General features: G+C 36.4%; 1 protein-coding gene across 3 annotated transcripts in view; it reads left to right on the forward strand.

The window, feature by feature from the left end:
* The window catches only part of PDE7A (phosphodiesterase 7A), a 126,359-nt gene that overhangs the window by 82,625 nt on the left and 17,063 nt on the right, over positions 1–26,671 (forward strand). For 2 of the 3 annotated variants that reach the window (XR_008663500.1, XM_055318207.1), the window contains exons 4-9: positions 6,805–6,956; positions 8,700–8,763; positions 18,185–18,280; positions 20,091–20,191; positions 25,246–25,377; positions 25,558–25,649. Coding sequence is in view for 2 of the 3 variants with exons in the window: in XM_055318207.1 (XP_055174182.1) it covers positions 6,805–6,956; positions 8,700–8,763; positions 18,185–18,280; positions 20,091–20,191; positions 25,246–25,377; positions 25,558–25,649 (637 nt within the window). In the remaining variant the exon portion in view is untranslated. The remainder of the gene's footprint in view (positions 1–6,804; positions 6,957–8,699; positions 8,764–18,184; positions 18,281–20,090; positions 20,192–25,245; positions 25,378–25,557; positions 25,650–26,671) is intronic. The other variant, XM_055318208.1, reaches the window with a different exon arrangement.

The following is a 26,671-nucleotide window of genomic DNA, read 5'->3' on the forward strand; positions in this document are numbered from 1 at the left end:
GAATAATCTGAAACTGTAAGAAGAAATAAAGAACACTGGCAAGGGTGACCACATAGGAAATATAAAAACAGTATTATTGTACTCTGGTTTGTACGTACACAATATATAAAGATGCAGTCTGTGACAATAACAAAAGGGAAGAATTGGAGAGTATGGGAGTGTAGTATTCGTACAATAAGTTGGTATTATGCAAACTAGGTTGTTATAGTTGAAGATGTTAATTGTAACATCCAAGCCAAGGTGACTGCTATGTAACTAAAAAAAAAAATGTACAAAGAAGGAAAGAAGAGGGAATCAAAATGGTACACTACAAAAAAATTAGCTAAGTGAAAAGCAATAATTAAGGAACGAAAAACATATAAAACACACCCAAAATAATAGCAAAATGGCAGAAGTAAATCCTTCTTTATCAGTAATCACCTTAAATATAAGTAGATTAAATTCTTCTACTTAAAAGCAGAGATTGGCAGACTTGAATTTTAAAAACCCCACAGTGTCCATCTAGATGCTGTATAGAAGGGACTAATTTTAGGTATAAAGAAATAAAGATGTTGAAAATAAAAGGAGGGGAATGATACTGCATTGCATGATGAAGGAGTAACCAAAAGAGCTAGATGGGTTTATTATGATCACACAAAGTAGACTTGAAATAAAAGATTACAAGAGATAAAGGACACTCACTGTACATTGGTAAATATACAGGAAGATATACATTTATAAATTATAAATATATATACATTTAACCAGAGAACCCTAGAATATGTGAAGCACAAATTGACAGAATTGAAGGGAGAGTAAGAGAATTTTACAGTAATAGGGACTTTATTTTTTTAATTGGAGTTCAATAATGGGGACTTTAATACACATTTTCAGTAATGAGTAGAACAGTGAGACAGATTAGTAAGGAATTAAAGGACCTGAACAGCACTATAATCCAGTCAGACCTATTAGATATATACAGAACACCTAATAGCAAAATACATGTTCTTAAATGCACAGAGAACATTTTGCAAAACAGGCCATAAAAGAAGTCTTAATAAACTTTTTTTTAAGGGGCTTACTCAGAAGTATAAAGTTAAATATTTTACTTGCCTTGTCTGGTCTGTGATCAGGGTTGAACAGGGTTAGATGCACTCCCCCCTGGGCCCAATTATAGAAATAGCAGGAACATGTTTGTAAGAAGCAGTCTGTGTCTTTGGCAGAAAAGGAGAGAGCCATTTGGGTAAGAAAGTGAAGAGGACCCTTTGCCCTCTCTTAAGACTTCACTTCTATCCCTACTAAGAGTGTGGTGTAGGGGTGCCTGGCTGGCTCAGTTGACTCTTGATCTCGGGGTTGTTAGTTTGAGCTCCATGTTGGGTGTAAGATTCCTTAAAATCTTTAAAAAAAAAATTGGTGTAGAGGGTTAGCCCAGGAGAATTTAGCCCATTCGGTAATGACTTGTTAAAAAACAAACAACCCCCCAAAAAAACTAGCCCATCAGGTCATTGAATTATGCAGAGCATTAGATGAGAACAGTAGAACTCAACAATGATTAAAGAGTGGCTCACACACACACACACACACACACACACACACACACACACAAAGTTGCCTTTAAACTGATGAAAATTGTGACTGAGTTTTCTATCACTCAAAAATTTAAATGAAGCAATAGCTTCACTGTAAAGCATAAATTGAAGAACTCAGGGACTAGTTGTTCCTTGAGGTAGGTAATAGAGATAAATTGTTTTTGAGCTACGTTGCCTTCATGAGCCCTTCTTGAGGAAACTGCTAAAGGATGAACCTAAGCAAACAAAAGGTAAAAGTGAGGGTTGGAATGAAGGAGAAAGTCTGTATGCTGCTAACATCGGGAAAGGAAAAGAGAGAAAGTAGGATATAGAGTAGATTCCTCATGTGTGGTAAAGGATTAAAGGATGATTTTGTAAGCTGACAAATCAAGAAGCAGGAATATAAGTGTATTTACAAAATGAAGGTATCTTTTCAAATTGTAAAATTGTAGCAGTGCTCTTCAGTAAAGGACTGGTTCAGAAGATTATGGTTCATCCATATTATGGAATACTTGACAGCCTCATGAAAGTATGAGGAAGGTCTCTAAGTACTGGTAGGGAAGGAGCTCCCAGATAAATTAAAAAGCAAGGTGCAGAACATATAATGGAGTATGCTGTCATTTATGTGAAAGAAGTAGAAAAATGGTGTATGGTGATTTTATTTATTTGACCAAAAACTCAGGAAAGATACACAGGAAACTTTAAGAAAAAGCTCATCATTTTAGGGGAGGGCTTGGGAAGTAGTTGGATGGATGACTGGCTAGGGGTTAGGTTTTTCACTGTATTCTTTTGTCCCCTTTGCCTTCTTTCCTTCCTTCCTCCTTGAATTCCTTCCCTGCTTCTCGTCCCATCTTGCTTCCTTTTCTTTTTTTTTTATTTTTTTTATTTATGACAGTCACACAGAGAGAGAGAGGCAGAGACAGAGGGAGAAGCAGGCTCCATGCACCGGGAGCCCGATGTGGGATTTGATCCCAGGCCTCCAGGATCGCGCCCTGGGCCAAAGGCAGGCGCTAAACCGCCGCGCCACCCAGGGATCCCGCTTCCTTTTCATTTTTGAGACATGTGAACAATTGCATATTCAATTGTAACTAATAGAAAAATCAAATGTTCTCTTCCTCCCTCTCCCACATTCTGGTCCTATATGAAGTCTTAAAGCTTTGGGGTAGTTTTAGCTACTATCTCTGCAGGGTCTTATGGAATTTCCAGGCTTTCCACAATGTAATATTCTTGAGTAATCTTCCCCAGGCCTTCTAGGTAGAGAAAGCACTTTTCTGTGGATGATTTGCTGCTTCATCTGGACAGGTTCTCTGTCCTTTCTTAAGTTGTCTGTGAAATAATCAGTACTTGTTAAGGCTGATCTATCATTAAATGATGCTCTCTTTCTGATGCTCTGAGTAGCTTATTTATGGGGTTAGTCTTGCTGGATGGCACTGGGCCCCCATGAGTGAGCATTTCCCCTTGAGTCAGTATGTAAGACTCATTCTCAGCTTCATATGATCAAACCAGAACTCTGGATAATGTGTACCAATTTCAGAACTCTGTGAAACAGGAAGACATGAATTATGTTTTTTGTTTTGTTTTAATTAAGAAAAATGAGACATCACGAGGTTGTGACTTGTCAGAAATTAGGAGTAAAGCAGGAGGATACAGCTGTGATCTTGTGAATAGGCCTCCGGCTCCCAGACTGCCAGATGTCTTAACCGTTGACAGTGTGAATTCTGCCATGTTGATAGGAGGACTTAGCATAGTGCATTGTGTTAGTGGGGTTTTCCCCTCAGATGAGGCTCATTTATTTTTTGGTCCTTCTGCAGCTATCCTCCCAGAGATTCTCACATTTATTTCTAGGGTGCATGTATTTAGGTATATAATTTGAAAGCAGTGATGCTACTATCATTAGTGTGTACATGCATGCACACACATGCACATAGTGGTGCAATGTAATTAATTGCCAGTGATAAAACTATGGCCTTTTGTGTGTGATTTAAGATAAATTGAAGGGAATGCTCATGAAGTCATGCTCATGACCTTGAACTCTTTTAGATTATTTTTCCATAATGAATAGAATATATGTATTCTGCAGCATTTTCTAGAATGTTTAAAATGCTTTGGCTCTCACAGATTAATTGTATTTCATTTCTACTTTGGTGTCTAAGATTATATTTGTAAAATGGGGGTGATAATCTTGTCATCTTCATATCATTCTGATTACAGAATGGGATAGTTGACATGAATGCTCTTTCGTAAAACTGTAAGGTGCCTTATAAAAACAGAGATGGTGGTGCTAGTATTTAATTAGATCTCAACTGCTCCCTATGTATTTGTCCATTCAACTCTGTCCCTTCCAGATTCACTTGTTTCTAAGAAGGAATAGGACCAGAAGGATCATATTAGACATAAGTTCTTGTACATTAGCTTTTCCCCCTCTGTTTCTTTTTCTGTATGCTTTCATCTAAATAAAGACAATTTTGAATAATTTTATACACAAAACTTTTACAATTAATAATACTGTAGAGATGGAATAAAACTTAGGAGTAATAGTGTGGACACAGGCTCTGTAAACAGTTCTGTTTTAAAATCCCCTTGCATCCTATATTGGCTCTGTAAGCATGGGCAAGTTCTTTAATCTCTTATAGATTCAGTATTTTCATATGTAAAGTGAAGGATAATATTTATCTTTTGAGATTCTTGGGGACTAAGTGAGGTACTTTTTGCAAAGCAATTGGGAACATTGTTTTCACAGAATTTAATCTTCCCTCATTTCCTTAAACTTACTAATTCTAGTTCAATTATCACTTGATATTACTTACTATTTTGATTCCAATCCTTTTAATGTAAGTTAGAGATCAAAAATTTAAGTCCACAATTGTTCTAGATACTTTCTATTTTATTTTTTAAAGGTTTTATTTATTTATTCATGAGAGACACAGAGAGAGAGGCAGAGACATAGGCAGAGGGAGAAGCAGGCTCCCTCTGGGGAGCCCAATGTGGGACTCAATCCCAGGACCCTGGAATCAGGACTTGAGCCGAAGGCAGAGACGCTTAACCCCTGAGCGCCCCGATACTTTCTATTTTAGATTGACTAGAATGAAAAGTGAGTACATTATGAAAAATGTACATAACAGTGTCCCTTATTCATTTATTTCTGATTTATGTGAATATATGGGAATCTGAAAACTCATCAGATATTTCAAAAGTAGGATACACTTATTCAGTATATTTTTCACATATCTACTGTTATTAGGCTTTGGAATAAAGAGATGGGGAAAAAGGTAGCTCTTGGCTACATTGGACGTCATCATATATTGAAGGAGACAGGTAAATACATTATAATCGAGTATCAGAAGTAGTCTGATAGGGATCTGCACAGGGGGCTTTGAGAACCCAGAGGAGGTACCTCCCATTTCTCCTACATGGGGAGGGTGTAGGCAGGTGTTCAGGTAGTGCCTCCCAGGGAAGGTGACACCTGAGTCAAATCTGGAGAGAGCTAGAACCTGAAACATGAAGCCTTTCCTTCCAGACTAAGGACACGGAGTTCATTTTGAGATGATGAGAAACCAGTGAATACTTTTATTTAAAGCAACACTAATATATTGGGAACTTAGGATAATTACCTAGAAGCAGACTTCCAAGCAGTGGCATCAACATCAGTTTTATCATCATCTACATTGCAAACATTTACTTAAAACCTGTTATGTATCCAACTCATGTATACATTATCTCATTTAATCCAGCACCCTTTGAATTAGATATTATTGCCATTATTTTATAGATCAGAAAATCGGAGTACTATAGGTCAATAGAGGAGTTAGTGATGGGGTGCACAAGGGAGAATATATTTGATTAACTGCTATTCTACATGGTGATTTTAAGTTAATGGAAGTTAAGATGGGGTGATGAGTTATTGATCCTTAGTCTCCATTATCATGTGCTTTATACTGTATTTCACTGAATTTAGTTTGATTCTAGAGTTTAAAGACAACATGTGTTCCCTGGGGGATGGCTTTTAACCCAGGTCTGATACTTCATCTGGTACTTAAGGAAACTTTGGTTTGTTCTAAAATTAGAGGGAAAAATGGACATGTTAGACTTGCTCCTTTCTAGAGCTTTTCATCTTATAGGATTTTGTCCCTACCCTTTAGAACTCTTACAGAATAGAAATTACTTAATTCTCTGGTCCATCTCTTTTTCCTCTAAGTAAAATTACCTAAATATTTGAAATAATACCTCATTAGGATTAAACTTGGGACCCAGCTCTTCACTAAGAAGGGTGGTTTGAAAATAGGTTGTCTTTCTGCTTCATAATGTGTATACAGATATTCAAGCAATAGAATGAGAGGTGATAATTCTTCAGAGTTTAAAAAAAAAAAGATTAATCCAGCCATACTTCTCATTAGCTTTCTAAGTGCTGTCAAAATTTTTTTGTATATTTTTTATTGGAGTTCGATTTGCCAACGTAAAGCATAACACCCAGTGCTCATCCCGTCAAGTGCTCCCCTCAGTGCTCATCACCAGGTCACCCCATCCCCCTGCCCACCTCCACTTCCACCACCCCTTGTTCGTTTCCCAGAGTTAGGAGTTTCTCATGTTCTGTCTCTCTCTCTGATATTTCCCACTCATTTTCTCTCCTTTCCCCTTTATTCCCTTTCACTATTTTTTATATTCCCTGAATAAATGAAACCATATAATGTTTGTCCTACTCTGATTGACTGACTTCACTCAGCATAATCCCCTCCAGTTCCATCCACATCAAAGCAAATGATGGGTATTTGTCGTTTCTAATGGCTGAGTGTAATATTCCATTTTATACATAGACCACATATTCTTTATCCATTCATCTTTAGATGGACACCGAGGCTCCTTCCACAGTTTGGCTATTGCGGACATTGCTGCTATAAACATTGGGTGCAAGTATGTTGGTCTTCAACTGCATCTGTATCTTTGGGGTAAATCCCCAGCAGTGCGATTGCTGGGTTGTAGGGTAGCTCTATTTTTAACTCTTTGAGGAACCTCCACACAGTTTTCCAGAGTGGCTGTACCAGTTCACATTCCCACCAACAGTAGTGCTGTCAAAATTGGCCATTTACCCCTTCATTCCTAATTCTTTAATTGAAAATACAAATGAAGTATTTCTTATCTCCTAGAAATGTGGTATAATGATTTATTTTTACTTGTATATAACTAGAGAAAGGGGTATTACAACGATAGTGTATGCACAATTTTGACTTGCTGAACTCACCTTTTACTTCTTTTATTTTAGCTCAATCTGAAATTGAAGTTTCTGTGTCTGCAAGGAATATCAGAAGGTTACTAAGTTTCCAGCGTTATCTTAGATCTTCACGCTTTTTTCGTGGTACTACCGTTTCAAATTCTCTAAACATTTTAGATGATGATTATAATGGACAAGCCAAGGTGTGTATTACTTTTTCAAGAAAATATTAGGTTTTGATATGTTTAATGAAGCCTTTTTCTCCCCACATATATTGATTTATTAGAACCTTTCTTTGTATGCAAAAATCAGTTAAGCCCATTTTTCAGCTTTTTCCTTTAGGTCATTTGTTCAATTTATAAGCAGGTATTACAGAGTAGGGAAGATTTCTGAAGTAACTAAAATGGTGAAAATGTTTTTATTTATTATAACATTAAGTAACAAGTGAATCAGTAGAACATTATAAGATCACACAGAACCTTAACCCTGGGAAGAATCTTAAGGCTCTTCTGGTCTAATTTCTTTATTCTATAGGTAAGGAATCTATGGCCTGAAGAGCATCAGAGACTTGTTTGAGCTCATCCACTGGTTAGAGGGTACAGCCAGCACAGGGTGTTAGGTTGCATGACTTTCATTCAAATGATTTTTCATAGTTCCTTGTATCACTGAGATGCTTTGATGATTTATTTGTATATTTTCTAATTAAACCCAGTGATTGTGAGCATTATTTTCTATTTATATAGTTTAAAAGAAATGTCTTAATGAAGATGGAGCTCAGATGAGCTTTTTTTTTTTTTTTTGACCAAATGAAGGCTTTTAATAATCTTATGTTTCCAGTACTTTTGAAATTATTTTTTGATTTAATATTTACAGGCCAGATTTTGTTAAGTGTGTATACATAGGGCTGAGGCCTTCTTTACAATTACATTAAAGTGAAAAAAAATTTGTTTCCCTGTTTGATGAAAGAAATTAACAGAAGTGTTCATGCTTTCTTTAAATTTTAAAAGTTTACATGTTCTGCCTTTTAAAATGAGATTATTGATCTATATATGTTTGGTCGTTAACACTATCAAAAATAAACTCTACTAGTAATATATTAGTATTATTTATGTCACTTTATTGATGAATGTGTACAACAGTGACCTTTCCACAGAAGTTTCAGTTACAAATATATGGCTTAAAAATATAGTCAATTTTGTTTTGGGGTTGTTGTGGGATTTATTTGCTCAACCGAAATATACATTAACTTAAAAATAAGTGTAATAAGTGCTATTAATTATTGTATAAGCCTATTTAAAGAATATAAATAAGTGCCTGTAAGTTGGGAGTGTTTTTTTTTTAAGACCATGAATAACAAATAATTTAAGCGTAGTGTAGCATTGATGTCAGGTGCCTGGGTTCTGTAATCAAACCACCTGGTTGTAGATCCCAGCTCTATTATTTTCTAGCTGCTCTGGTTAGTCACTTTTAGCCTGTTTCCCCATCTGTAAATGAGGATTGAAAACAATGCCCTACTTCACAGTGTTGTTATGAATAGTAAGAGTGAACAAGCATAGGAAGTACTCAGCTATTATAACTTATTTTTACCAAATTTTTAAAATCTAGACTCTAGACCATGTCGGGTACAAACCACACTTCCGTGGTGTTAAATTATTATTAAAAATTCTTGAAAAGTTCATAGTAGCAGAGTAATAAGTTGAAAGAAACATTAACCTTACCTGTATATTCACTAATTGGAAAAACAAATGTTATTTGATTTTCCAAATGGAAATTGCATTTTGGGCACTTTTTTGGAGCAAGTTGGAAAGGTCATGATTAAAAAGAGAATGATACTTAGCATTTCTTAAATCACTCTCCATTTTCACTAACTTCTCTGTGGATTATCTACAAAAGACAGACTGTTACTGAAATTAAATTACAGTAGGAATGTTTGGTTTTCATTTCAGTGTATGCTGGAAAAAGTTGGAAATTGGAATTTTGATATCTTTCTATTTGATAGACTAACAAATGGTAAGTGAAGGATTTAACTTACTCAAATTACTGTGTACTCTAGATTGCTGCATTGATGGTACAACCACTGGTAGGTTCTTACTTTTATTTCCTTGGGTTATAAGCCTTCTGCTGACAGCAGAACATCATTTTGTCCCTTTGTTAGTGACTGATCTATCAACCCAGAGAATCACTCTCATAATTTTATTTTTTCATAACTCTCAAAAGTTACACTAGTCATTATCACTTGGCCACAAAGATGGCTCCTATTATGGATAACGTGAAGTGAAATTGTTACCTCCTTGTGTTCTTTCTTTTTCTGTTTTGGTTTCTTTTGGATTGTGGCTATTTACAGTGACATCTTCTGATACTATATTCCAGCTTTGACAGCCACAGATATGTGGTAGATTAATGACATTTTGAGAGCTATCCTTTCTTCTAACTTTGTGGTTCTCAGGCTTTTCTTTCTCTGAACACTTGAGAAAGAAGACATACTCTGACCAGCAACAATGGTTCCCCCTGACACTGTTTCTTCATGGTTGGATGGGGATGAGCCTGTAGCTTCTTTAAGAGTCTTACCACAATCTACAGAATATGAGTGGTTTGAGAATACCAGGTGATTCTAATCTGTTTATCCTCTCCAGTGTTTTGTTTTGTTTCAGGGGTAGGGATCATGTTTCCTTATTCTCTTTGGGAACAGAAAAAAAGATTCCCTTTGGGAATAATTTTTATTTAGGGTAAAAATTTTGGCATAAAATAAAAAATGGTACATGTAGTTCAAGTAGACTTTGTCCTTGTCTAAATTCTTTTTAATAAGTGAAGCAGGTTGGAAAGTACACTGAGAAGAAGTCACCTCAGAGTGTTTAGAATGGAGTAACTATGTAGTTCACTGCTATGTACATTGAAATCACTGGTGGTTTTTTTTTGTTTTTGTTTTTGTTTTTGTTTTCTTTCTTACTTTACTTTGGAATGAAGCTCATTTCATAAGGAAGCCAAATACGGAAAATGGACAAGCAGATACAACTTTATTCATCTTGAGAATCAATGTGGATCTAGCTCTTTAGTATCACTACATTATTCCCTATAAACCGTGTGGCCATGTAAGGTGAAAATAGCTTTGTAATCAACTTCTATTTTTTTTCAACTTCTATTTTTGTCTGTACACTGTTGACAGAAAATAAATTGACTGATTCTAGGCAAAATTTTAAAGACCGTGAACTCTGTCTTATCAGTTTACCTCTCTCCTATTTCTCTGCCTTTTTTTGTTGTTGTTTTTTTCCTTTTCTATTTCTCTTCCACCTCTCCTTTGCCCTTTGGTGACTGTTCTTTTCCTCTCCCTGCCCCCACCTTAGCATGTCCACACAGAAAATTCTCTAGTATCATTTACACAGTTGTCCTTCCCTTCAGTCTTCCCTTTTTTAAAAAATTTAGATAATAACATATCAGGTGACTCTTCTTCTAGATCTGGGAAATTCCTTTTTTTCTAACTTAATATGAATATTACTTCACTTGTTATCTCCAGATAAATGTAAATAAAACAGTGCCACCCTTAGCAAGTTCAAAGTTTAGCCTTATATAAACTGTAATAGCTCATAGCCTATTATTAGTTTACTGGGACACTTGTCACTCATCAAAATAATTGGTTCTCTAAATTTCATTTTTAAAAAGTACATATCCTGCTAGTCAGGGGTCTTGGTGATGAAAGTGCAGTGAGATTGACAGTGTGTGGGATAGGCAAAATAGTCACTAGTTACAGTAGTTAATTTAGCACTTGGCTTTCACTTTAATCACCTCATTACTTTTTTGGAGTTGGCCAAATGGTTTCTTCTTAGGGTTGTTAGGAGTTAGCTACCCACCTGTGATTTTACGGATGGTGATACACATATCCAGTTAAATACAGCTACCCCAAATCACAAAAATTTTATCCATGAAGAGATACTATTGAGAAGCAAATGGGCAGAATAAAAATTTTTTTAATTTTCATAATTTAATTAGAAGTACTTTCTTTTTAAAACTGCTTAGCCTGAAATGAATTCTGGATGATATATGTATATGGTATCCAAGTATATAGGTTTCCTGTCTTGTTTATTGACCTGGTGCTTTCTGTATTTCTTACTCTGGGCAGCTCACCAGATGACATTGTGGGGAGGGCAGGGTAAAGGCAAAACTCAGTGATTCCTCTTAAGACAAATGGTCCCAGCTTGCCCACTTCAAGAAAGAAATTACTTACCATCTGGTAGGGTATATTTGACATTCTTTTTATAGGAATGAGAGGTTATATGTGAAATAGCAAGATAGGGTTTGTCACCCCTGAAATCTACCTGGCATGTGATGTGAGGGACCCTTCTTGCCAAGCCTGTGTCATGGCCTTATTCTTTCACAGTCTAGGTGCCTTTATTTCTTTTTCTTGTCTTATTGCTGTGGTATGTACTTTCATACAGTGTTGAATACAAGTGTCAAGAATGGGCGTCCTTGTTTTGTTTCTTAGAGGGAAAGCTTTCAGCTTTTCACCATTGAGTATGTTACTTGTGGGTTTGTTGTATTTGGCCCTTTTTTATATTGAGGTATGTTCACTCTATACCTGCTTTGTTGAGAGTTTTTATCATAAGTGGATATTAAATTTTGTCTAAAGGTTTCCCTGCATGTATTGAGATGATTATGGCACTTTTATCCTTTATTTTGTTAATGTGATGTATCATGTGATTCATTTGCAGATGTTGAACCATCCTTACATTATGGAATAAAACCCACTTGATTGTAGTGTATGAGCCTTTAAATGTTGTTGAATTTGGTTTGATACCATTTGGTTGAGTATTTCTGCACCTTTGTTCATCAAGAATATTAGACTGTAGTTTTCTTTTTTTGTACTGTCTGATTTTGGTGTCAGGGTGATGCTGGCCTCACATAGAATGAATATGGAAATATTCCTTCCTCTTTAATTTTTCAAAATAGTTTGAGAAGGATAGATACTCTTCTCTAAATGTTTGGTAGAATTCACCTGTGAAGCTTTCTGGTCCTGAACTTTTGTTAGTTGGAGGTTTTTTGATTACCAGTTGGTTTGGTTTCATTGCTAATAATTGGACTGTTCAGATTTCCAATTTCTTTGTGATTCAGTCTTAGAGGATTATATGTGTCTAGGAATTTATCCATTTCTTCTAGGTTGCCCCAATTTGTTGGCAAATGCTTGTTTCATTAGTCATTAAAATCTATATTGCTGTGGTGTCTATGGTATCTTCTCCCCTTTCATTTCTGATAGCATTTACTTGAATCTTGTCTCTTCTTTTTCCTGATAAGCCTGACTAAAGGTTTATCAACTTTATTAATCTTTTCAAAGAATCAGCTCTCAGTTTTATTGATCTTTTAAATTATTTTTTAAGTCCTGTTTCATTTATTTCCACTCTGATCTTTATTATTTCCTTCCTTCTCCTAGTTTTGGGCTTTGTTTTTTCCTTTTCTCATTCCTTTAAGTGTAAGTTTAGATTATTTCCTTGATATTTTGCTTAGTGCTTTTGGGAGGCTCTATCATAAACTTCCTTTTTCAAAATGCTTTTGCTGTCTCTTATATTTTGAAACATTATATTTTTGTTTTCATTTGACTCAAGGTGTGTGAATTCCTCTTTAATTTTTTTCATTGCTGTTAATGTGTTTATTTTTTTCCAGTTTTTTTTTCTTGTAATCTTCATACTATTTTGATTTTAAAAAGATGCTTGTTGCTTTGTGTTCTTAAATTTATTGTTTTGTGGCCTAACATGTGATGGAGAATGCAGTGTTCTGTATTCACTTCAAAAGAATGTGTATTCTGCTGTTTTTAGATGGAATGTAAGTCTGTCTGGTCTAATGTGTCATTTAAGACCACTATTTTCTTATTGATTTTCTGACTGGAGTGGGGGGTATTAAAGTTCCCTACTAATATTGTATTACTGTCAATTTCTACCTTTATGTCTGTTAATATTTCCTTTATATATTTAGGTGCTCCTGTGTTGATTGCATAGATATTTACTATTTCTTTTTATCCTCCTGTTGGATCAGTCCCTTCATCATTATGTAATTCCTTTCTTGTCACTTGTTAAAGTTTTCTTTTAAAGTCTGTTGTGTCTGATAGAAGTATTGCTACCCACACTTTCTTTTCATTTCTATTTTCAAGGAATGTTTTTTCCATCCCTTGACATTCAGTCTGTATATGTCATTAGGTCTGAAGTGAGCCTCTTGTAGGCTACCTTTAGATGCGTCTTGATTTTTTATCCATTCAGTCACCCTTTGTTTTGTTTTGTTTTTTTACCCTTTGTTATTTGATTGAAACATTTGGTCCATTTACATTTGAAATAATTGTGGGGTTTTGTTTTGTTTTGTTTTTCATTTGAAGTAATTGTTAATGGGTGTGTATTTATTGCTATTTTGTTGTTTTCTGGTTGTTTCCTAGTTCTCAGTTTTCTTCTTCTGTTGCTGTCTTTGATTTGATTAGATTACTTTCTTTAGTGTTGTGTTTTTATTCCTTTCTCTTTATCTTCTGTATATCTGTTTAGAGGTTTTTGCTTCCTGATTACCATGAAATTCATATATAATACCGTTATGTATATAGCAGTCTATTTTAAAGCAACAGTCACATTCTAAACATTCTAACAGGAGTACCTTTCTGCAATATTTTATGTTTTCTATGTCATATTTTACAACTTTTTTTGGTATATATTTCCTAAGTAAATATTATAGAAATAATTGATTTTACTACTTTTTATTTTTAACTTTAATATAAGCTTTATAAGTGGCAGGTCCACTACCTTTATTATATGTTTGCTTTTGCTAGTGAGACTTTTTCCTTCATCATTTTCTTCTATTTTTGACCTTTTCTTTTTGCTTAAATCCCTTTAATATTCTTTATAAGGCCTGTATAGTGGTGATGAACTTCTTTTGCTTTTGTTTGGGAAGCTCTTTATCTCTCCTTCAATTCTGAGATAGCCTTGCTGGGTAGGGTATTCTTGGTTATAGGTTTTTTCCTTCGGTATCATCCCACTTTCTTTTGGCCTTCAAAATTCTGCTGAAAAAATCAGTTGATAGTCTTGTGGGGTTTCCTTTGTTCTTAACTAGTTGCTATTCTCTTGCTGCTATTAAGATTTAATTTTTGACATTTTAGTTATTTGTCTTAGTGTTGACTTCCTTGTGTTCATCTTGTTTAGGACCCTCTGTGTTTCCTGGACCTAGATGTCTGGTTCCTTCCCCAAGTTAGGGAGTTTTCATCTATTATTTCTTCATAAAATTTTTCTGCCCCTTTCCTTTCTGTTTTCTCCTTCTGGGGCCCCTGTAATATGAATGTTAATATGCTTGATGTTGTCCCAGAAGTTCAGGACAGTAGCCACTTTGGACGGGACAGGCACCAGTCCCAGTTGAACTGCCTGCCATGAAGATGGGAGCCACTTTGGAGGGGTATCTGCCAGGGTGGGTAGGTTGGGCTGGATAGGTCCACAGGGTAACTTGTTCAGGGTGACAGCACTAGCAAGGTAGATAGATGGTGTCAGAACTGGTGCCTGCCAGCATCAGATCAGCTGGGTAGGGGATGGCAAGAAAAATGGAATCTTTTAGTGCTTCCATTCCTAAATAAAGTTCTTACAGATATCTGACCCTATTGCATAAGCCCTAAGATTAGTCAATGAATTTCCTCCCCTTATGTCCCAAACACTCTTTAAACTGTTGCCTCTGTGCAAGTGAGTTTGTGTACAGGTTCTTCCAGAGTGGAATCTTGGCTTCTCCTGGAGTTACTAAGCTTTGCTGATTTTCAAAGCTTCTGGATATAAGCCCAGCTGATTTTTCAAACCCTAGTGTTATGGAGGGTTGTCTTCCTGGTGCAGATCCTCAGGCTGGTGGGTGCCTGATGTGGGGCTTGAACCCTTCACTTCTCAGGGAGGATCTCTTTACTTTATGATAAACTTCCTGCTTATGGGTCACCAACATGAGGATGTGGATCCTGACCAAACCACATCTCTGCTTCTTCTACCCTTCATGATGTGCCTTTTTCTTTGTATCTTTAGCTGTAGAAGAGCTATTCTGCTAGTTTTCAGATCATTCTCCGAGAGTTGCTCTATATGTACTTGCAGTTTTGGTGTGTCCGTTGCAAGAGGTGAGCTTAGGATCCTACCACTCTGCCATTTTCACCAATTCCTGCCCATTTTTTAAATTGAAGTGTAATTGACATATAACCTTATTTTAGCTTTAGGTATACAATGTAATGATTTAATATATGTATATATTTTAAAAAATTACAAAAAAATCTAACATCCATCATGATGCACAGTTACAGTTTTTTTCTTGTGATGAGAACTTTTAAGGTGTACTGTCTTAGCAACTTTCAGATATGCAATATGATATTTTTATTTTATTGTTTTAAATAGGCTCCACACCCAGCATGGAGCCCAACTCAGAGCTTGAACTCAATAACCCTGAGATCAAGACCAGAGCTAAGATCAGGAATCAGACACTTAATCGACTAAGCCATGCAGGTGCCCCTGCAATACAGTATTATTAATTATAGATACCATGCTGTACATTACATCCCCCAGACTTACTGTATAACTGGAAATTTGTACCTTTTGACCCCTTTCACTTATTTTGTCAGCATTACCACCCCTTATCTCTGACAACCACCAGTTCTCTGTATCTGTGAGCTTGGTTTTTTGTTTCAGATTCCACATACAAGTTAGATCATATGGTATTTGTCTTTCTCTGTCTGACATATTTCACTTAGCATAATTCCCTTTAAATTAATCCATGTTGTTGCAAATGGCAAGATTTCATTCATTTTTTATGGCTGAATAATATTCCTTGGTGTGTGTGTGTGTGTGTGTGTGTGTGTGTATACACCACATCTTCTTTATTCATTCATCTGTCTATGGACACATAGGTTGCTTCCATAACTTGGTTATTGTAAATAATGCTGCACTGAACATAGGGGTGCATGTGTCTTTTTGAATTTCTTTTTCTTTCAATAAATACCCAGAAGTGGATTATTGGATAATATATTATTTCTTTTTTTTTTAATTTTTTGAGCATCCTCCTGCTGTTCTCCAGAGTGACTGCACCAATTTACATTCCCACCAACAGTGCACAAAGGTTCCCTTTTCTCCACATCCTCACCAACACTCGTTATTTGTTTTTTTGATAATAACTATTCCTGACTGGTGTAAGGGAATAACTCATGGTTTTGATTTGCATTCCCTGATGATTAGTGATATTGAGCATATTGGCCATCTGTAGATCTTCTTTGGAAAAATGTCTTTTCGTATCCTCTGCCTATTTTTTTTAATTTTTATTTATTTATGAGAGAGAGAGAGAGAGAGAGAGAGAGAGAGGCAGAGACATAGGTAGAGGGAGAAGCAGGCTTCATGCACCGGGAGCCCGACGTGGGATTCGATCCCGGGTCTCCAGGATCGCGCCCTGGGCCAAAGGCAGGCGCTAAACCGCTGCGCCACCCAGGGATCCCCCTCTGCCTATTTTTTAACTGGATTGTTTTCATATATTGTGGACATATATTGTGAAATATCTACGTATATATCCAAGGCAAAGTTGGTTGTTACAGCAATAATAACAGAAATATAGCTCACATCTTCACAAATGGTTCCAAACCTCATCAACTCCTGTTTCTACCAATAGTGTTATCAGGATTTAAATGCATTTTAACATTTAATATCTTAAAAATAAAAGATTTGAAAAAAATTTTTTTCTTTTAAAAGTGATATGTCAGGTTTTTTAAAAAAAGAATCTCTTTGGGTCTGCTGCATCTTTTCCAGGGTTTCTCATTCAAATATTGTTAAATGAATTTATATTTTTCCTCAGTCATAGGCTTCTATTGATGGTTGTTTAGGCAGTTGTGGGAAATGAGGTTAGCTGAATAGTCCTTTTTAATTCTTCATAAATGTTATTACTGTAAATATGCAATGTGGGAATAGTTAAGGTTTTATAGATTTTTGTAAGATCATGAATTACTTTAGAGACTACTCAAATCATGGTTATGTTACAGTTGTTATTGTCTAAATGCTGGCAATAAGTTATAAGCTCATAACTCTTTAAAACTTAGTTTTAAAAATTATATGTGTACTGTAGAGGAAATCTATGAAACTTTGAAAAATGTAATAGAAGGTATAGATATGGAGAGTTACATCTTGGAAGAGAAACTAACCATCATAACAATGGTAGTTTTTCCAAATTTAATTTCTATACTAGTATTGACTCTGTGGTCAGTGACAAAGGAGTGGAAGTTGAGGATGAGATAGGCCACAGTGCATGTAGCAGCTCCTTTAGAAAACTTAGCTAACTGTGAAGGGGAGTAGAACAATACAGAGAGGGACTGAGGACAGGTATTTTGATTCAATGGGATGCAAGTGGGATGTGTTGTTAGGTATATCCAAGCAGAGTTTCTGAGAAACTCTGGAAGTGTCGAGGGATTGGCTTTGGAAAGAAAATGAAACTCTAGGGATTGTATATTGTCAGTGAAGTATGAGGCTGTTGGGAATGAGAGGGTGAGTGAGTGGAAATATGTCGAAAGTTTGAGAAGGCTTGAAAAGCTTAAAAATAGTCATTTGAGGAGGTAAATTAACCATTTCACTAGAGAAACATAGATTGCTATATAGTGTTGTTAACTTAGAGTGATGGGATAGAACTCTGCTTGGTTTTGTGACCACTACCCACCCACCTTCCAGCTACTTAGATTTACTGCTTGCTACAAGTGTGGGGGAGGCAAGTGGTCAAGTTCAAAGTTTTGGTTTTGAGGTCATTGATCCCTCCTCCTAGCTCTGTACCTTGAAGAATTAAATACAACCTCCAGCTAACAAGGTGTAGCTAAGGCAGTTGACTTTGGACATCGTCATTCAGTTATAGTGACCTGGTAGAGAGATCCAGCTGGAAGTTAGAGCAGCCATGTTCTGGGGCTTTGGGAAGTTGCGTTAAACTTAGTGTGGGACAATTTTCAAAGTTCTCTATTGATTCTAATTATTTTGGTGTCTTTCAAAAAATTGATCTGTTTGAAAATGCTTATCTTACTTGGTTGTAGAAAAATGAAACAAAGCCTTTTTCCCCCTTAAAATGGAAAAAAGAGATGTGAGATTTAAAGTTCATAGCTGGGACCCCTGGGTGGCACAGCGGTTTGGCGCCTGCCTTTGGCCCAGGGCGCGATCCTGGAGACCCGGGATCGAATCCCACGTCGGGCTCCCATTGCATGGAGCCTGCTTCTCCCTCTGCCTATGTCTCTGCCTCTCTCTCTCTCTCTCTCTCTCTCTGACTATTATAAATAAATAAATATTAAAAAAATAAAGTTCATAGCTAGTAAAATAAAAGGATGTAAATTTTAGCCAAAATTTACTCTCCATGTTTTACATTCAAAACCCATATTGGAAGCACAGTTGGCGGTTATGCTAGCCTGTATTTCTTACTAATAATATCTCTTCTTCTTTCATTTTAGGAAATAGTCTAGTAAGTTTAACCTTTCATTTATTTAGTCTTCATGGATTAATTGAGTACTTCAATTTAGATATGATGAAACTTCGTAGATTTTTAGGTAAGTGAGTCTAATCCATTTACTAGTAATTAAGATTTAAGCCTGTTGAAATTTGTGTCAGTTATATCCATTAGCTATTGCTCTAAAACAAACTACTTCAAACTCAGTGCCTTGGAATGACCCACATTTATTTAGCTGTTGAATGCTGCTTGTAGTCTGGCTGAGCTCCTTTATTTGCCTGCAGGTGACAACGGGTGAGCTATTCTGTGGGCCTTGCCTGGGACCTCAGCTGGGCTGCACGTGGCTCTCCATGGTCTCCCATTAAATTAAAATGATATGGAGGAGTTGGCACCTTAATAAATTTGCTTTAAAAACAAAAAAAGAAGGGAATATTTATTTATTTTACAACAAGCTGAGCTTGTTCAAGGAACGAGCTGGTCTACCCACAGCCCTAGGCCCCGGTCTCAGCACTGGCGTGCTCTTACTTCCACAACATCCTCTTGGCCAAAGCGGATCAGATGGGGAGGAACAGCACCTCCCTGCCAGGAAGCTTTGTGGGTTCCCGGCACAGGTGGAGGGCATGGTGAAGAAGTGGGACACTTTTGCAGTCATTCTCTGACGCTAACCACAGCTTTGTGACAAAGATGACACAATTTTTGTGCTTTTTAAAAATTTTGAAAGCTCAAACTTTAAAAAAAATCAGGTACATTGTACCGAGGTATTCTCTTTTTCTGATCCCAGAAATCTCTTTACAATAGACTTTATTTATTTTTTATTTTTTTACAGTAGACTTTAAAGATGATTTGTAATCTGTTTAACCATGCAGGGTGATATTTGCTTAGGACTGCTCTGCTAAGAAAAAAGTTGAAGTTTTTTTACCAAATAAAAATGTTTAAAAAATTAGCATGGGAATTATTTCTTACTTTTTTTAAAGAAGAAGATAGTATTTTCTTTCCTCTTAAATACCAGACTAAGATAAATTTATTACTTAGGCCCTTTATAGACTTTTCATGTATTACTTATTTATACTTTGTATGCCTGTAGTCCTATACTAATACACTGTGTAAATTATAAAACACATACAAAAATAGATATTAACAAGAGTAATTAAAAGGCTGTTTGAAGGGATGGATTAAATTAAATATAGAATTCCAATGCTACTTCCTTTTCACCAATGAGTGATAGTTTACCACTGTGGAATTGGAATTGGCTCACTTTACTCAGTGACCAGAAGATGAGAGTGTTATGCTCTTGGGGCCATCCTGCAGGCTGGATGGCAGTGGGAATAGCTCTGCCCTAATCCTAGTCTACTTTTCATGAGAGCACAATACAAAGCAGAGAGTAAGATTAACAGAAGGTCCATCCCTGCTACTGAAAAGCTAATTCCATCTGAAACTTCCCTCACTGATGATGCACCTATAGGATCATGCTCATATACCCTAATAACTGTAATATTTTAGCCTCATATAGATTTTTGTTCACTGACAAATGTCTAGAATCTAAAACAGTACTTGGCACAATAAGTATTTGTTGAATGATTATAGTGTTAATTAAACTGAGAAACTTAAAATTATATTTAAGAGAGAGGAGATTGGCACGATGATAGATTCACATTTTAAAAGAGAAAATATTTATTGTTTTGACATGAATACCTTCTGAAAATTTCAAACAAGTTAGCAGTCCAGTGGTATTGATTCTTTGGTATATGTGTGAGTTTTGAGGTGATTATCATCTCTGAATCTTTATAGTCAGCTGATAGCCACATAAAAGTTTTAAGTGGAAAACTCATAATTATCATAATTTTTGTATTGGTATATGCTTCTCACCTACAATGAAATGTGGGTTGTTTTTTTTTTTTTCTTTGATGCAGTTATGATTCAAGAAGATTACCACAGTCAGAACCCTTACCACAATGCAGTCCATGCTGCAGATGTTACTCAGGCCATGCACTGTTACTTAAAAGAACCTAAGGTAAGGTGCTGACATTTACAGTGGGTGAGAATTCTAAGAAAATTCTTTTGACGTACTATCAAATGTTTTTCCTTAAATTAGTGATTTGACTTAAAATTAGAGGGTTCCTTCACAAGAGTGAGTTCTGGCTGGATCAAGCTTCCCATCGTGGTTATCTGTGTAAGTGCAACAGCTCGAGAACTGGGTGATTGTTGGGAGCAAGGCTGGAGAAGTCCAGGGAAGGTGCAGATCCTAGGAACCTCCCAGTGCTGTGTTAAGACACTGACATTTACACTAAGCTCCTGGTGAGCTCCCTGAGGGCTGGACAGCATTAGTCTGGTTTAGTGAATGAATGGGGAACTGCAGAAGGGAATCAGGAGACTTTAGAAAGCTGTCCTGGGTGTGGTATCAAGATGAATCTGGCAAGACCAGGAAAAGGGACTCCTGTCAGGAGTTGTTTCATTTCGATGCACCATGGAAGAGCCTGGCGGCTCAAGCTAGGGCAAGTAGCCTTGGGGAAGGGGAGAGTGGATGGTCTGTAAGATTTCTTCTGAGTTAGAGGTTATGGTGTCTGCATGCATTTGGGGGGATGAACTAGGGAGCAGAATGAATGAAGACTGTGGAGCAGCTGAGTAGAAGGTGGAATTCTGTGAAAGAAAGACGTAGAAAAGAGAGCAAGTTTTGGGGGTAAGGCGGGTAGAGATGATGAGTTCCATTTGGGATACAGGGAGTTAAACATATTTGTGCTATATCCAAATGGAGCAGTTGAATAGAGGGTTGGATCAAAGATCCTGGAGCACAGGAGAGAATCTGATGGAGATACAGATGCAGGAATCATCTTCTGTAGATGATAACAGAAAGCCACATTTGCCCATGAACGTTTTCTACCCCTGAGGGTTGTGAAAATACATCTGCTTACTCTTAGCCCTGCTTCTAAACTCTTCTCCCCTGAGATCTGACAGTTTGTGCTAGTTGATACCAACTGTGATATAGCCATGTGGTTGGCAGTGTTCTGATTTTTCAAGAGATTGTGGAATATATGAAAATATCCACAATTTTTAAAGTATATACATCATGACTTTTTTTTTTAAGATATATTTATTTTAGAGAGATTGAGGGTGCATGTGTGTGCATAATGGAGGAGCAGAGGGGAGGGGAGAGGGGAGAGAATCCTAAGTAGACTTCCCACTAGGTGCAGAGCCTGCCTCAGGCCTCGATGCCCTGACTCTGAGGTTATGACCGGAGCTGAAATCAAGAGTTGGACGCTTAACGGACTGAGCCACTCAGGTGCCCCACATCACGATTTTTTTTTAAAAAGCATATTTATTGTGGTGTCACTTATATACCATAATAAAATGTATATACTCCCAAGCCCAATTTTTTTATTGAACTTTAGAAAAACTCTGGCTAAGTCTAAAGCCTCTACTTGAGAGTTTTTTGGGAGAAGTTGATAAGTAATCACCATACAGCCAGGTAAATGGAATGATGTTCTATGAGACACTGTGAACACCTCTGCGAAGGCTTCTCCCCTCCCATCTTCCGCTGGCCACACCCAACCAGAAGCCAGGGCCTGGAAGTTAGGGTTGATGTCAGGCAGTGGGAGTGGCCAGAGGAGCAGAGAACACACAGGATGGGGGAGTTGTGGATAAAAATGAATCAAAATAGACTTACCTGTGCAGCTCCGGCAATACTAATTTTTGAACCTTTTTTTTTTTTTGACTATGTAGCTCTGATAATTCTTATTTTAAATACTTTTAGCCCTATGCAGCTCTGAATAATACTTATTTGAAATACTTTTCATTGTTAACATACTCCACACTTAGATAAGGCTTCAGTGAAGGAGATAGATAAAATCACTGAGCCCTAAAATGCAAAAATTCCCTTCTCCTTTATTGTCATTTACATTTTAAAAGAGATTCATTCAGGGGCGCCTGAGTGGCTCGGTTGGTTGAGAGTCTGCCTCCTCCTAAGGTCATGATCACAGGGTTCTGGTATCAAGCTGCATCAGGCTCCTTGCTGGGTGGGGAGCCTGCTTCTCCCTCTCCCACTGTTCATGTTTTCTCTAGATCTCTCTCTCTCAAATACAATCTTAAAAAAAAAAAAAAAAAACAACCAGAATCACTCAGTTTTAAAAGTACATTCTAAGAAAAGCCTTCTTTTTTATTTCCTCGGCTTTTATGTGGCCTAACACTTTCAAGTGCTGTCACTAGTTGAGTACATTTTTCTGGTGCTAGGAATCCACTGGAAAACAGGACAGGAAAGGTCCCAGCGGGGGGAAGCAGTTATTAAACAAATGAATAGAATGTTGTTGTAATTACTCATGTGGAGAAACCAAAATAGAGGAATGTGCTGGAAAGTGACCAGTCTATGGCAAGCATTTACAGCTTTGGTTAGAGTGGTCAGAAAACACCGAAACCGGGCAGTCCGGGCGGCTCAGCGATTCAGCACCGCCTTCAGCCCAGGGCTTGATCCTGGAGACCGGGGATCGAGTCCCACGTTGGGCTCCCTGCACGGAGCCTGCTTCTCCCTCTGCCTGTGTCTCTGCACCCCCCCCCCCCCCCGGCCGTGACTCTCATGAATAAATAAAATCTTAAAAAAAAAGAAAAAAGAAAACCCCGAAACCAAAAGAGAAAATTTGAGGAGGAACCAGCTCTACAAAGATGCAGGCATGGAGGGAATTGTAAATAGAAAGGCTTAATAGAGCATTTAGTGAGAAGCGTGCTTTCAGTTTTTATGTATGATTTCTGTGTAAGAGCTAATTCCTGGACTGTAAGTGAAAAAAATATTCAAAGCCCCCAAAATTGCTAGAAAGTTAGGGAAAAGTTCCTTCTCTTTATACTTGCATCAGCTCTAACTTTAGTATTCACTTCTTATGTTTTCGTAGCTGAACTTACATAGATCATAATTGTGTTCCAGTTGACCCTACTAGCACTTAATAGCAACAATAAAAACTGTGAGGTTTTTTATTGAACACAGGAAAACTCACCATTACTAGTTTTCTTTTTGAAAAAAGGTCCTGATGATAACTTTGCAGGTACAATTGAAGTCTGGCTTATAGATGTCAAATGGTTTGCAGTTTCTTTCTTCACAGGACTCCTTGTTACTGTCTGGCATAACCAGATACATTCACAGGAATGGAAATGACATTTGCCTTTGTTTTTAATTCACTCTAAGAAATTGTAATAATGTCACTGACTTCTTTGTCTTTGTTATAAAGCTCATAAAGTTTTCTTTCTGATGAAAAATTTTTTTCATGTGGATTTGTTTTCAACTTAGAACTTACTTTTTCCCTTCACAGAACTTTTAGAAATTCAGTTACTCCTTCTCATGTTTCTCTTTTTAATGGTTAACTCTTAAGTCCACCTGAGATGGTTTGAAGTCCAGTAACCAATTTGTTGATGCATTAATTTTTTTAAGTCTAAGTCTGGATTACTGTATTCTCCCAGGATAGTACATGTCTGTTCTACTGCCCTTTCGCCTCTGTGCTCCTTACCATAAGAATATAACACTTCTGCATATTGCTTAGTGACTTACATGTTCAGGAGATCTCCACAGCCATGCCCACACATCTCTGTCGGGGAGAGGAGGTTGCTTTATATGCAGGGTGCCCACATAGCAGGTCTCCTGCATATATTGACTTAAAGCAGATCTTTATTTTTTTAAATCCTTTTGTGTATCCTAAAGAAGAAACCATTTTCCTCACCATCGTCTCCATTCATCGAGCCTTTCCATATACCAATTACAGGGAATTCAAAATAGTGCCTTCAAACAAGTTGGAGTTTTCCATGGGATTCAAACTCTCAGACAGTGATTTTTTTCCCCCACTCTAAGATGAACTTGACATAGGAGATGGAACAAGGTCCATTCTGGCATAGGAAGAAAATGTTAGAATTGGAATCTAAATTTATTTTTTATCTCAAAATTTAAAAATTGTCGACTTTCACCTCTGCTTTATCATGTGCAGTATATATTCAGTATCATACGTATAAATGTGTGGCAGTATGGGCTCAAAATATTTTACTGTTTGTTAGGACACGGGATTACACAAGTTTAGAAAGCATTGCCCTAATATTACCTGAAAAAAAGTGTGTTCTGCAGAATGTTATTATGGCAGGAAATGTGAGGTGTTGTAGGAACACAAATCAGTCATTTGCTTGCCTGGAGGTTCAGACTGGTCATTGGAGTCAGGCCTTAAAAGAGGAGTACAGGTTGGCCAGAAAATGAGAGGAGATTGATGAAAAACAGGTGATACAGGTGATCATTTCTTACCATTGACAGTTTCTGTTACTTATTTTATCACTGATAGTTTCAGCCAGGGAGTAAACTTACTTCTTGTGATTATTTTATTGTATCAGCAAAGGTTAGCAATGGATATTGAACTGTAACATAATGATTGCTAGTTTACAAGATTGCCTTTTTCTGAGGTGAATATATTGTGAACGTTGTTCTGAATGTATCCATCCATTGGGAGAAGATTTTATTACAGACTAGACATAGACTTTTCCATGATTACTCAATAGCTTCCATAAACATTAGGACCTCAGAAATAACCTTACACTTTGGATTCTTAACTGAAGTCCCGTAACCAGTTTGTTGATAAATAAGTGCCCTCAGTCATAGGTCTTCTGTATTGTATACTTAAACATCTGATAAGAGGGTAAATCTCACATTAAGTGTTCTTAAAATAATTTAAAAAAATTTTAAAGACCCTCATAGGTCTTGTATTGGTAGTGGCTATAGTAATAAAAATATACAAACCTGTGTTTATTTTAAACCCATTTCTCAAAGAGATGGTTTATCTTTTAGCTGTCATGTTAAGTAAGCTTGTTTAAAATGAAACAGTAGAAGGATGGGGTCTGTAAAGTCTATGTGGGCAGGGACACGCGTCATTATTATGCCTATCCCCAGTGTCATCATCACCTGGCAGGTGGTGCTCAGTGGTCTTAATGCACAGTCTGAAAAACATGAAGGAGGAGGAGACTTGACACTACTGTTTGGGGCTCATTCTGAACTACTGTAGTGGTACTGAGTTTATTTCAAATATGTCTATAATTAATTCTTTTGTCACACTTCAGCTTGCCAGTTCTGTAACTCCTTGGGATGTCTTGCTGAGCTTAATTGCGGCTGCCACTCATGATCTGGATCATCCAGGTGTTAATCAACCTTTCCTTATTAAAACTAACCATTACTTGGCAACTTTATACAAGGTTAGTGCAATTTTGTCATGCAGTTTAATATTCTTGGATTCTGGAAAATGTTTTAATGGAATCAAAGTAGCAAACAGATTCTCAAAGAATGTTAGAATTTTAACCAGATTAATATCACCTAAGTAATTCTTTATGTTCAGAAGAGATTTACCATTAATTCAGATATGCCCTTTTTTGTAGAATACCTCAGTACTGGAAAATCACCACTGGAGATCTGCAGTGGGATTATTGAGAGAATCTGGTTTATTCTCACATATGCCATCAGAAAGCAGGTAGGCTGGATTAAGACACATTTAATTGGTTACAAACTATGGAAATTAAGTTGGCAAAACAATTTTATAAAGTTTTAAAAATTACTCAGGTGTTCCAGTTTTCAGTTTTTGTTAAATTTAATGGCTAAATTATTTTACAAATTTATATCAAAATTCTAGTAATTTAAACTATTCTACAGGATACACAGTATTTTTTTAGTGCATTTTTATGGCTCATTCCATAGACTTGACAAGTATTACAAAATTCACTCCAAATACTAGTATAATAACTAGTATTATGTATTTCCACTTTATGCTCATTTGAATAAAACCCTATGTCCTAGGTGTAAAGAAATTAATCATTCTTTATAACAAATACATTCAAACAAGTTTCAAGAAGTTTTCAAAACTGATAAGTAAAAAGAATACTTTGTACCTCAATAGCATAGTCCTAAAATCAGTAATGGTGGAAAGAACAGAAAATACTAATTTCTTAAGAAAAGGCCATTTCGTGTTAAAAGGCAAGGCCATTTAAAGCCTGATAAAAAGAATTGGTGCAAATGAGCCCAATAGGATGGTGGTTAACAAAGTGTCCTATCATTGATCCATAAACCAATGCTTTTACTAATGCCTCACTGAGAGAAGATACACTTGAGAAAAAAACCATGTAGGTGGATATGAACTATCTGACTCTAGAGACAAGGTGAGGTGTAAAAATAAGTTTGGGCACTAAAATTTAAATTCCTATCATTGTTCTTTCCTTGTTCCTTTTCATAATATAAAACCTTATTTTAAAAACTTAAGTATTTTGTGTAATGACCATGAGAAAAAAGCTGGACTTTATTTTTTATTTTTTTAAATCTTTATTCCCGGATACCATTTGGAGTTATGACAATACTTCTGGTAAGTAATATTGTTTCTTGCTGTAGTACAAATATAAAAATTGTTTAAACCATAGTTTTTATATGTATAAATTATCTTTTTCTTAAGGCAGATTAAAATGTTTGCTTTATTCCCTTTTTGTCGTGTTTTACAGTTGATTA

This window comes from Nyctereutes procyonoides, unplaced genomic scaffold (genome assembly GCF_905146905.1).
Source record: "Nyctereutes procyonoides isolate TBG_1078 unplaced genomic scaffold, NYPRO_anot_genome, whole genome shotgun sequence".
NCBI classification, from domain to species: Eukaryota; Metazoa; Chordata; class Mammalia; order Carnivora; family Canidae; genus Nyctereutes; species Nyctereutes procyonoides.